General features: G+C 36.1%; 1 protein-coding gene across 1 annotated transcript in view; it reads left to right on the top strand.

Annotated features, from left to right (window-relative positions):
* The window catches only part of LOC121415748 (survival motor neuron protein-like), a 30,833-nt gene extending 17,853 nt beyond the window's left edge, over window positions 1–12,980 (top strand). Inside the window, exons 3-8 of the mRNA XM_041609079.1 lie at window positions 6,123–6,227; window positions 6,873–7,076; window positions 7,633–7,917; window positions 8,704–8,757; window positions 9,958–10,092; window positions 10,918–12,980. Of these exons, the coding sequence (XP_041465013.1) occupies window positions 6,123–6,227; window positions 6,873–7,076; window positions 7,633–7,917; window positions 8,704–8,757; window positions 9,958–10,092; window positions 10,918–11,091 (957 nt within the window). The 3' untranslated portion in view covers window positions 11,092–12,980. The remainder of the gene's footprint in view (window positions 1–6,122; window positions 6,228–6,872; window positions 7,077–7,632; window positions 7,918–8,703; window positions 8,758–9,957; window positions 10,093–10,917) is intronic.
* Window positions 12,981–13,213: the final 233 nt, after the last annotated feature.

The following is a 13,213-nucleotide window of genomic DNA, read 5'->3' on the forward strand; positions in this document are numbered from 1 at the left end:
AGGAATACATCACATGTAATTTATATGATTATTCTTGGTAAATTAATGTAAAAGTCACCCCCATTTCAGGATTTTATGCAGTGAAAACCTGAATACAACACTAGAGGGCGCCATAACTTATGATGATATTAGTGTGGTACAGTATATCATGACACAGCTCCTGCAGGATTTTTGTGCCGAAATTGTTTTTGTTTTTGTTTTTTATTCACTTGGGTCCAATCTATCAGGAAATGGTAGGGTTCCAATTTTCCCCACCCTCACCCACTGCCTGAGGTGGGGGGGGGGGGGTGGTCACCTATAACAAGACCCACTAAAATCAGGAGTATTAGTAATTTTGCGCCCGGTTAAAAAATGAATTGTTTCATGGTATTTTATCATCCCTAGACAGCTAGAATGCCTATATCTGAAGGCTTCAAGTTAGACGAGCATCCTACCAACCATATCCCCTACTCCCCCCCAACTGACTGGCATACAACTTTCACCATTCGGCCACTCGTTCTAGAGTACAATTTACGATTAAAGGACTTCAATTCGAATTGTCAATTATATACTTCTCGGCGAATTTCCAATTACTGATAGACAGAAAGAAACACATAAATATATTTTTTTACCCCCCCCCCCCCACATCATTATTATTATATATTGAAATAACATGTGATGTTTAGAGAACTTTCGAACTTACATTGTTTTTCAACAGTTTTTAGTACTAATTGACCTCAGGAATAATATACTAAAATCTGCATCAGGGAAAGTGGTTATTTTCAAGATAGTATCCAAGATGGCCACCATTCACTTAAAATTAATGAATACGACTCACTCATTATCCACCCTACATGTAGAATCCTAATTAGTTTCATACTCCATGGTCTAGGAGTTAAAATAATTTGTTGACACAGGATAGAGTGAATAAGGACCTCAGGATACCTGGAAAATATAAGATGTCATCAAAAAGGCTGATGTTACTAAGATTATTTCTCATTCATGCATGAGTGAGCAAAAACAATTTGAAAAAAAGATACCAAAAACTCATTTGGCGGGGGGTATCTGGGTTTAAAAAAGAAAACCACATTTCTGAAAAGTTCAATATCTCCTCTTTAATTTGATACCTAAATTACAGAAAATGGTCAAGAAATAAAAAAGTTCTGGTCATTTGAAATAAGGCTTGAATTTCAATAATTTCATAAAATGAAGAGGTTCTCCAGGCTGGCTTTCAAACTCTCTCGACACTCTGTTTTGTTGACGATCAGCCATGCATTAAATCTTTTGTTCACCATACGAAAGCTTCTGTGAGAAACCGGTGGAAACACATTTATCTCATGAAATTATGGAAATACAAGCCTTATTTCAAATGACCAGAACTTTTTTATTTCTTGACCATTTTCTGTAATTTAGGCACCAAATTAAAGAGCAGATATTGAACTTTTCAGAAATGTGGTTTTCTTTTTGAAACCCAGATACCCCCCGCCAAATGAGTTTTTGGTATCCTTTCTTCAAATTGTTTTTGCTCACTCATGCGTGAATGAGAAATAACCTAAGTAATATCAGATGAAAGAGGAGATTCTCAGCTTTAAATTGATAGGTCATTTGTCTATTCTATTTATGATTAAGTTATGAAAAATGATCGCTAAATCTCGGTTTCGTTTATTCTGGGACGCACTGTATAAGGATAAGTTACAAGGACAGACAGTGGTCTGGTATGTACAAAAATCAAAGATGAATTCCAAAAAATTATCTTAAAATGGCTGCTGATAGTTAAAGCGGACATAGTTCATTTCATATCGGCCTGGGGGATATCAGGTGGGTGTTTCATAAAGCTGTTCGTAAGATAAGAACGACTTTAAGAACGACTGGTGATCCTTTCTTTTGGTAAATGGTATACACCATAGGCGATGGTTTACCGCGTAAGAAAGGATCACCAGTCGTTCTTAAAGTCACTCTTAACTTACGAACAGCTTTATGAAACGGCCCCCAGTTTGGTGTTTAAACCAATGGTTTCAAGGGTCAAATAAGACATTTGGATAAGTAAATAAGGGCTGTCAGTGGTCTGGTATGTAAAAAAAATGCGATATGGCCTCCAAAATGCAGGGTCTAAATTGACTGTGGTTCTTAAAAGTAGACCTATTTCATTAGAAATGCACATTGTGGATTTGATTTTGGTGTCTACACTAGAGTTTAAAGGATCAAGTATTGTTTCAAGTTGAAAGAACAGTCGGATGTCAAGTTTATCAAAAATCCAAGATTACTTAAATGACTGCTATTACTTAAAAGTGGACGTAGAACATTAAACATACACCTGGGGATATTATTTTGGTGTCTACACTAGAGTCAAGAGTTGAAATTAAAAATATTTATTAAGGACTGGCTACAATGACTATGCAGTTATCCATTTTGCCTTAAAATCCAAGTTGGCTTTTAAAAATTGGTTCCAAAATGACTATTGTTACTTAAAAGTGGAGACATTATTCAAACAATACCAACCTGTGAGAAATATTTTGGTGCCTACACTTAAATGTATGGGATAAGTTATCATTGATTCGTGAGTTTGTAATAGAACCCATTTGATGATTTTTTTTTAATCTACCATGGATTTTAGACAATATGGAAAACTAAATATCCTTGTTATTTGTTGAATGTATTATCTGACCCTTTATACCACCATGTAGACATCCAAATTATTCCTCACATATTAATATTGTATGAACTCTGACCATCATTAATGAGTTTTAGGAATCATTTTAGATGCCATTTTGAAAACTTTCTTGGATTTTTAGGCAAAATGGACAAGTGCATATCTTTGTAACTAGTCGAAAGTATCATTATTATCATGAAACCATTGAGTGGACACCAAAATTATATGTCCTTGGTGAATTTTAAATGAACTATGTCCATTTTAAAGTAACAGCATTCACTTTAGACTCAGATTTCTTCACGCCATCTTGGATTTTCCGACATAGACCAATGACTGTCCTTGTTATGATATGATATTAATAATATAGGTATATTTACATAGGGAAGCCACTTCAGTTCTAAAAACTGTTCTCCCAGCGGGCCTTGCCATTATTATTACCCCTGCCTTAGGTGGGCTGCCTAGGCGCTCTAGCATTCAAGGAATTTCTTTGCGCATTCAGGGAATTTCTTCCTACCGGGTACCCATTTACCTCACCTGGGTTGAGTGCAGCACAATGTTGATAAATTTCTTGCAGAATGAAACTATGCCATGGCTGGGATTCGAACCCACGACCCTTTCAAAGTCAAAAGACCAATCCACTGGGCCACAACACTCGAACGGTTGTAACTAATTTTCTGACTTTAAAAATCATGGTTTACATTATGAAAAATACGAGACATCAAACCATATTTAGTCAAAAGACCAATCAACTGGGCCACAACACTCGAACGGTTGTAACTAATTTTCTGACTTAAAAATCATGGTTTAGACATCAAACCATATTCTTGTCTAAATCATGGTTTAGACATCAAACCATATTCAAGGAATTTCTTTGCGCATTCAGGGAATTTCTTCCTACCGGGTACCCATTTACCTCACCTGGGTTGAGTGCAGCACAATGTTGATAAATTTCTTGCAGAATGAAACTATGCCATGGCTGGGATTCGAACCCACGACCCTTTCAAAGTCAAAAGACCAATCCACTGGGCCACAACACTCGAACGGTTGTAACTAATTTTCTGACTTAAAAATCATGGTTTAGACATCAAACCATATTCTTGATGGATATTACATGTCCACTTGTAAATAACAGTGGCTATTTTATACTCTATTGTTTAACATACTCGACCAACGACTCTCCTTGTAACTTATTCTAATGTATTATTAGACTCACTTTTCCATGGTAGTCACATTCATATTCCCGGATATTGAACAAACTATATCGGTTTTTCAAGCAGCAACAGCAATTTCAAACTCCATTTTTGGAAGCCATCTTGGATTTTTTAACATACCGGACCACCGACTCTCTCGGTATGTTGAGTGCAAGATGGCCTCCAAAAGTTAAATAAATAAAAAAAAAGGAAACGGTATTCTTGTCCCAATTTTGATCGTTGAAACCATGGTCTAGACACCAATTCCATCTATCTCATATAAAATGTGCTATGTCAATTTAAAGTATCAACAGCCATTTTAAACTCCATTTTTGGAAGCCATCTTGGATTTCTGGGTCCTTGTAACTTTTCCCGATTTACTTCTTTACCCTTAAAAATCTTTGAATAGAAACCAAATTAAGGTCACTTAAGTAACAAAAATAAAGAATCCAGGATTTTTTTTATTTTTAGCCTAAGGCAGCCATTTCCCCGGGGGGGGGGGGGTAGAATCAAAATGAATTAGATGCCCATACTATGAATCGACATTGGAAATAATTGCTCTTGAAATGTGTCAGCTTTCAAATTTATTGATAAAATTACAGTGCCTAGAATTTGTTTTTTTAGGGAAGTGCTTATCATAAGTTATGGCGCCCTCTAGTGTTGTAGTAAGGTTTTCATTGCATAAAATCCTGAAATGGGGATGATTTTTACATCAATTGACCAAAAATAATGATAACCATTACATGTGATATATTCCTCTGTTGTTGGATTGTATAACAAGACATATTCATTTCATTTTGTAATCCTTTTGTCCTAATTTTAGTGCCAAAAAAGGGAAAAATAATATTTTGGGGGCAATTTTTTACAATTTTGGGGCATTTTTCGTAAAGTCCGCCCCCATATGGTAAAAGTTAAAAAACATTGACATCACAACATCATCAAATATTCATTCTCATACACCTCAGACAACTTAAAAATATAATTGGCGAAGAAAAGTGAGAAATAAGGTTGAAAACAATGGATTATCCTATTGGGCTTTTTACAGGCCAATATGGCGCCAAAAAGGACCCCCCACAAAGGGAAGGAGGGGTCTGAAAATTTGAACCCCATCGTTTTTGGTCTAAGGGGACCCTTCTGAAGCCAAAACAACCAAAAAATCAATTTTGGCACGCTAGTCCTACGGGAGCTGTGTCAGTGACATACCGTACCACACTAATAGCAGAGTGAGACTATAGGCGCCGCTTTTCCGACGGTGGCGGCGTCAACATCAAATCTTAACCTGAGGTTAAGTTTTTGAAATGACATCATAACTTAGAAAGTATATGGACCTAGTTCATGAAACTTGGGCATAAGGTTAATCAAGTATTACTGAACATCCTATTAGAGTTTCATGTCACATGACCAAGGTCAAAGGTCATTTAGCAATGAACTTAGACCATGTTGGAGGAATCAACATCAAAATCTTAACCTGAGGTTAAGTTTTTGAAATGTCATCATATCTTAGAAAATATATAGACCTAGTTCATGAAACTTGGACATAAGGTTAATCAAGTATCACTGAACATCCTGCATGAGTTTTATGTCACATGACCAAGGTCAAAGGTCATTTAGGGTCAATCTGTTGAATTCCCATTATAACTTTGAAAGTTTATGGATCTGATTCATGAAACTTGGACATAATAGTAATCAAGCATCACTGAACATTTTGTGCAAGTTTCAGGTCTCATGATTAAGGTCAAAGGTCATTTAGGGTCAATGAACTTTGGCCAAATTGGGGGAATCTGTTGAATTACCATCATAACTTTGAAAGTTTATTGGTCTAGTACGTTAAACTTGGACATTAGAGTAATCAAGTATCACTGAACATCCTGTGCGCATTTCAGGTCACATGACCAAGGTCAAAGGTCAATGAACTTTGGCCGAATTGGGTGTATCTGTTGAATTACCATCATAACTTTGAAAGTTTATGGATCTGATTCATGAAACTTGGACATAAGAGTAATCAAGTATCACTGAACATCCTGTGTGAGTTTCAGGTCACATGATCAAGGTCAAAGGTCATGTAAGGTCAGTGAACTTTGACCATGTTGGGTTTTTTTTGTTGAATAACCATCATATCTCTGTAAGTTTATTGGTCTAGTTCATAAAAAGTGGACATAAGAGTAACCATGTATCACTGAACATCTTGTGCGAGTTAGAGTAGTTTTCAAAGTCAGCACTGCTGTTATATTGAACTGCGTGATGCAGGTGAGAGGGCCAGAGGCATTCAACTTGTTTATATATCATTGTTTATATTAATATAGGGTATGACTGATGATGGAAGTGAGAAGGACGGAAAAAACAAACCTAAGAAAAAGAGAGGAGGGAAGAAGAACAAGAAGAAGAAGAACTTTATACCAGCACAAACGGTAAATTTTTGCATGATATTTGTACATTTAGTTGGTTCTCTAGATTTCACAATTTTCTTGATTCCTAATACATGATCTACAAGCATCAGTCTTTCTGCAGACAGTTGTGACTTAGTCATGGTTAAGAATCGATGCCAATGTATTTAATGTACATGTAATGCATCTCATTCAATATCTTTAATTTTTTATTGCAAATGGCAGAAGCAGACATACCTTGAGCATAATCTTGGTCATCCTTGCCCCCAGCCCTGCCTCTGGATTTTTGTAGTTTTCATTATATCATAACTATGGCCCTCCATTACTGTCTTCCACCATTCTGATTACGATGACTCTGCCTAGTTCTTTGTTTGGATGACCCTCTGGAATAAAAAAGACATTATTCAAAGACATTGAAAATATGAATGTTTATTATATCTGACTTGACGTAGAAGATCAAATTTTTTTGAAAACTCTGTTTGCAAGAACTACTCAATATCATATTCAATAAAGGGCCGAAATCAACCTGCCTATCTTCCATTGTTGATTAAAAAAAATACAACACAAATTTGATATATGTTTTTAGTGTTAAATGTAGGCCTTTTTCTTGCTGGAGAAGTTTCTTTGTAATTGTAGTTTCCATTCAAACTTGACCTGTCTACCTTTCAGAGATGGAAAGTTGGGGATCGCTGTAAATCTGTATTCACAGAGGATGACATGGTGTACAGTGCCATGGTAACGAGCATCAACAATAAGAAATCGTCTTGCATCGTTAGATACTCTGGCTATGGGAACGAGGAAGAGAAGAGGCTCTCTGATCTTTTCACGGAATCCGAGGCGGAGGCCTCTGTAAACTCAAAAGCAGAGCTTGAGGTATGTTTCTGCGGTAATTCAATTTCATTGGGGTAGACAATGGTTCCTGTTGTTTTATTCCAATGGTTGGACGTTATCCATTTATTTAATCTAGAAATGACATTCATATCTGACTTGTGCCCATGGTGATGTTTTTCCTTTTTAAAGATTTTAGTTGAGTGTTCAGGTTATTTTTTCTGTAAGATAAGCTATATTTCCAATCTAGCATGTAGAAATTTTCCCCAATACCATGTTGACCAATGTGCACAGTACTTGTTCTTTTTGTTTCTGATTACATTTTAGTATTTTAATGTATAATTGCTGTGATTGGCGTCATGAGATAAATTTTGTTTTTGAACAAAGAAGTGGTGAATATGTTTTCAATATACAGGTGATGAGACTACAGAATGATTTACAGAATGCAATGAATTCATGAATTACCCCCATATCTACTTACTGCAGGCTGAGACGCTGATTGGAAATCCAGGTCAGAGCCTGTAGTCTGCAAATTCAGATCCTTTTCAAGCATAGCAAACTAATATCTTTACTGTTTTCCTGTCATTTTGTTCCTGTACAGAATGGGTATGATTCCATGGAGTGGACAGACCACAGTCAGAGCCCCCTGCACCCCAGTGGAAGTGGTGCTGGCCCCAGGAAACGTTCCCACCATCCTTACCCACCACACCCGCCACATGTTCCACCACCACATCCAGCAAGCATGCCTCAACCCCTTGGCTACCCAAATCCCTACGGCGGGACATGGTATCCACCCCATCCAGGACCCCCACCTCCGATGCCACCACCACCTCCGATGATGTCACCGTTGCCCTTTGCTCCATGGGGATCCCCAGCAACTACACAGGTGAGACCATGAATCCTGAGACCAAGGGTCAAAGTTCCGCATTGAAGAAATTACTAATACTTTTCTAATATATTTTTATACTACAATATAAATTAAGTAGTAAGTGGAGCAGATGATAAATACCAATTTTTTCATCTCATTTCATGTTGACTAGAATCAAGAGTAAATTTTCCACATTGGAATTACTGATAAGTTTAGGTTGGTTCTTGATTACATATAAATGGTATTGCTTAATATAGGATCTTTTCCCTGATATATCAACAAAGTGGGGATCAATTTCCTGAAATGTTAATCAAATTTGACAGATGATAAACTTGCTATCAGATTTTGTCAATAAGAAGCATTTCAATCTTATAAAAAAAGTCAAATTTAACTATTAGAAATTTTACATTCCCACTTCAGTGTTGGTGGTAGGATAAATTTGTACATACAACACATCACCAAATTTAAAATCAGTGATGTGAGTTGGATTATTTATGTAAACTCACATGATGCGTTCAAGCGAAAGATGACCAGCTACATTGTGGTTCTACATAAACACCAATTCTAACACCAAACTCAAAATCACCTAACATCTCCTAGATTTGACATCTGTACATCACTGCACTTAAAAAACAGCCCTGTCCAGGGACTAATCATGCTAGAAGTTGAACTATTAATTACATGGTTTGGGTCAATTGGAAAATAACATGAGGTGTTTAAGCTGGGTACAGCAATCTGAATTTTGCTTCTATGAAAAACACCAACACCGAGGTTAGAATTGACCAATGTCTCTTTATTTTTTAGATGATGCCTGGTTGGGGAGGAACTTCACCACATCCTGCTTCTCAAACACCCCCAGTAAGTACATGTACATTCATTTTAAAACCTATATATTTATTTATTTAAAATAATGCATTGCAAGAAACTTACTATGAAAATCAATGGTAAACAGGTATTTTCTAATTTTTCCTTTTTCTCTTATCCAAAAGTTCTTCTACAATCCCGTTTAATAAAGAATGTCCTTTTAAAAGGAGGATAAAATGGGGGTAGAAAAGGGGGTAACATTCCTCATAAGGCAGTAAAACCTTAACAGATGTTTGCTGAAATCCTTGCAGTGACGGACCTGTGAGTGGCAGTCGCTTCGCAGCGATCAGTTTTCCAGAATCACTTTAGTTCTACAAATCACATTGACAGAATGCAGATAGCTTGCAAAGAAGTCAGCAAAATAATTAACAGGCATGATCAATCACATACCTATGTTGGCTAGCCTGCAACTTTTATTTATTGCTTTTTAAGTGTCCCTTTAAATCAAGGAAAAGTACTACAGTTGTATGTCACAACTTAATCATGAACTTAGGTTCAGGTATTATATTTTATCTTGATTTATCAGTAATGCCAAATCTATAGAGTCCTTCAAAGCCAAACTTAAAACATATCTTTTCTCATCATATTTCAAATAACACCCCCCTCTCTGTGTAATAATTCCCTCTGCGCCTCTAAATAGGAAACTAGATAGAAGGCGCACTCTAAATGCTATATATTATTATGATAAATGTTTAATAAAGGATTTGGATTCTGTCAAAACAATGGTTTTAATGGTTTTACAGCTTTCTCTTTTTAAATAATAATAATAATGGGTATTTAGAGGCGCTAAAAACAAAAAGTACCATAGCGTGTACAAAAGTAGGAAACAATTTAATATTTGCAATGATTACTACAATATTCAAGATAAAAAGGGAAATATTAATTATTGAGGAAAAAGGTATGTCTTAAGGGATGATTTGAAGCCAAGAACACTGGAAACATTTCTTATTGAAAGAGGGATAGCATTCCAAGTTATGGCAGCTGCTACAGCAAACCATTTTTCGGCAGAGGAGAGTTTTAAAGATGTGATGTTAAAAAAAAAACGGCTTCTGAAAATGCAAATCTTTTCACCATTGCTCAACTTTTACAGAACTTAGAACTTTTACCCTCAGTTTTAGACAATTGCACAATTTTTACACGAACTAAGGCACAATTGCTTAATTGAATCAATATGCTTTGTTGTACCGACACCAGCGGATTCCTTCAATGCCGCCCACACCACCTCCTCATCCCCCTCTGCCGGATGATGTTGAAGATATGGACAAAGAGGCTCTGCATTCTATGTTGATGTCTTGGTATATGAGTGGCTATCATACTGGTTATTATGAGGTAGGTTCGTGTCCTTTCTTTAACCATTGAGGGGCACATTTCGGAAAGACATATAGGATTTATAAGTTTGCCACTTTGAAAGCTACCATGTAAATCTTGATTTTTATTGACTACTGAGTCATATGTTATTCATATTCACCCAGATCATTTGGCACAAGATTATCATTTATATATATAGTATGCAAACACCAACTTGGTGGTCTTTGTGTTGGATTCTGTTACAGTTCTTTTTTATGCCGCAGCCCATTTTACATGTACATGTACGTGTAAGTGATTGCCACAGGTATTATGTTTTCAGGTCATTTGGGGGATAATCAAGTAGTTTAACAGATCAACCTCAGACTTTGGCAAAGTATTCTTATAGGAGTGACAGTATTCTGATTAGTTTGGGGGTCATGAAAGCAAAGGTTATTAATATAATTTGTTATCATGAAAACCTAAGAACCTTTCAACAGATAAACTTCAAACTTGGTTTATGTATTTATGTATATATGTGAATGATGATGATCTGCTTCAATTTTGGGGTTGCAAGCCACAGAGGTCATTATTTGAAAGCTTAAAAGTTACGTGTGTAATATATTCTTCATATATCTGGCAATTGCAGAGGCATAAGTTAGAGTATCAGTCGAGAACCCATTTAGGGCAATTTTGGGGTTGCAAGCCACAGAGGTCATTATTTGAAAGCTTAAAAGTTACGTGTGTAATATATTCTTCATATATCTGGCAATTGCAGAGGCATAAGTTAGAGTATCAGTCGAGAACCCATCTAGTTTGTGTTTTTCACCACAGCTTTTAAACTAATTTCCTATTATCATGATACCTTAGGGTCTGAAGAAATCAAAGAAAACCAGTGACAGTACTACCTCAAAGATTAAGGAAGATGATACAACCCCAAGGAGAGCGGGGCAAGGAAGACAGTCTAGGGCAAAAGACGAGGTCAAGGAAGCAACTCCATCTCAACCTGACGAGAAGTCTCAAGACATCAGCCAGGAATCATGACAATGAAATGAAATGGGGGTATGAAGAGGATGAAGTTGGTTTCCTCAAGTCAAGGTAGTAGGTAGGGGTAGCATTTCTCTGCTTATTATTGTGAAAAGTGACAAGAATTGTTTGAATTGGTTTATATGTGAGAAGAAGATGGAGTAGGGAATAGAAATCGCTCAGACATCGGTTTTTGTTCCATGTTATTAAAGTGAAGTGCATGTATTGATTTGATGAGGAAAGTTAAGGCAAGTCTTTCACACAGGGAAGCCGCGTTTGGCTTTTCATGACCAGTGCTCACATTTTATCAGAGACAAATTAATTGAGAATGCAGGAAACCCACTATGCATAGACGCCTTTGTGGTGGAATTCGTACTTAAAAACTCTACTCAGTCTTTTGACTAGTGGCATAGGTTATCTGAAAAGGATTTGAGAAATGAAGATATGATTGTGAACAGAAATCACTGTGAAACCATGTTTGTTCCATGTTAAGTAGAGTATTGACTTGCAGAGGAGCATTATCTTGCATGATGTTGGAGTTGTAAGGTTGATGAAAGGATGATGTCATAGAACTGCCTTCGAATAGTCTGAATAATCCGCCACAAATTTGTTTAGTGGCTGGTTAAAAAGTGAGCTTAATAAATGACTTTTATTTGATCATAGCCCATATTTTCAAGCGACGGATATGAGCCGAGGATGTGACTCCAATCTGCCGCATTTCTCATATGTGAGACCAAAGTGGGATTGAAATAAATTAATGAATATTATTTTCTGAGATTTGATACTTCAAACATAAAAGTGGTCAAACAAGCCATAAAAATCAAACAAATTGACTCAATTCGTTTTGATGTGAATAATAAGGGAAGAATGTTGACCGCTCTGTGACAACATAGTTCCTGATCAGAAGATGATTAGGAATTTCTAGGTACTCCATATAACAGTATTTTTGTGCCAGTTGACTGTAATAGCACCAGCATTACAAGAGGTTTTCAGAATGTTACTGTACATTAGTGTTCTGGCACATTTCCTGAATGATGACATGTATATTTGTTATTTCATTCAACCCCTACTTTTTTCAGAGATGGAACAGCAATACAAAATAAATGTTGGCAATGCATTTGATAATGTTTAAGAAATGGTATTTGATTTCACTATTGAATGAGAACTTATCTTTATGTTTAAATGGTCATTCAAAGGAATATCCAGTGATTCAATTATGAAAAATCAATAAGGTTTTCATATACACTGTATTGAGATAATACCCAAGCAAGGGATATACTTTAAATAATGTTCATTATCCAAGGAACCAAATTACAATCAACGAGGCTTGACATCTTGGTTTCTAATCCCAGTGACCCAAGAACAACCATATTAATGTGCTATATTAATACTTATTATTGTGTGCCTTGTAGAATTCTAAAGGAGGATCTCCCTGAGTCCCTTCTCTCAATCACCCCATTCTTTCTCTCCCCCTCTCCCCATCCAAGTCCTTTCTCCCTTCGCCCCCATCTCTCTCCCTCCCCTTCTCCGCTCTTTTTCTACATCTCTTTCCAATCCCCCCCCCCCCGCCCCACTTTCTATCTACCACTCTCTATTTTATAGTTGGTCTTTTCAACTATCAGAAAAAACACGGTTATGAATACTGTCTCAATTTAATTATGGCTTTTATGTGTTTTGCCTGACCAAACAATTACAACAACTTATTGATGGACTATATTTAAATCAAATAATGAAAATATTATTCCCGGGCATGTTGATCATTCATTTTAGTAATCCTAACTCTTCAAATTCATGAATTGATTTTTACAATAAATGACTTATAAGCAAGTGAATTATAAGAAGAATAAATATGTACTGCTATAAAACAATATGAGTTTTTCTTTAAGCTGGTTTCCTCCTGAACCATTTAAAAACAAAATTCCTTAGCCTTGGCTGTTTTTATCATGAGTTTTGTCTGATTTTTATCTTAATGAATATGGAGATGATGAAAGATACGCAGATGAGAGTAGAAAAATAAGATATGATAGATTTTTGGAGAGAAGGTGATAAGAGAGAACAAGAAGAAAAAAAATAATAATGGCCTAACAGGTCTCTTTTAAAAATGTCACCACTCTTGAGTGTCTCAATTGTTTTATCTAAT

The sequence above is a fragment of the Lytechinus variegatus genome, chromosome 5, assembly GCF_018143015.1.
Source record: "Lytechinus variegatus isolate NC3 chromosome 5, Lvar_3.0, whole genome shotgun sequence".
NCBI classification, from domain to species: Eukaryota; Metazoa; Echinodermata; class Echinoidea; order Temnopleuroida; family Toxopneustidae; genus Lytechinus; species Lytechinus variegatus.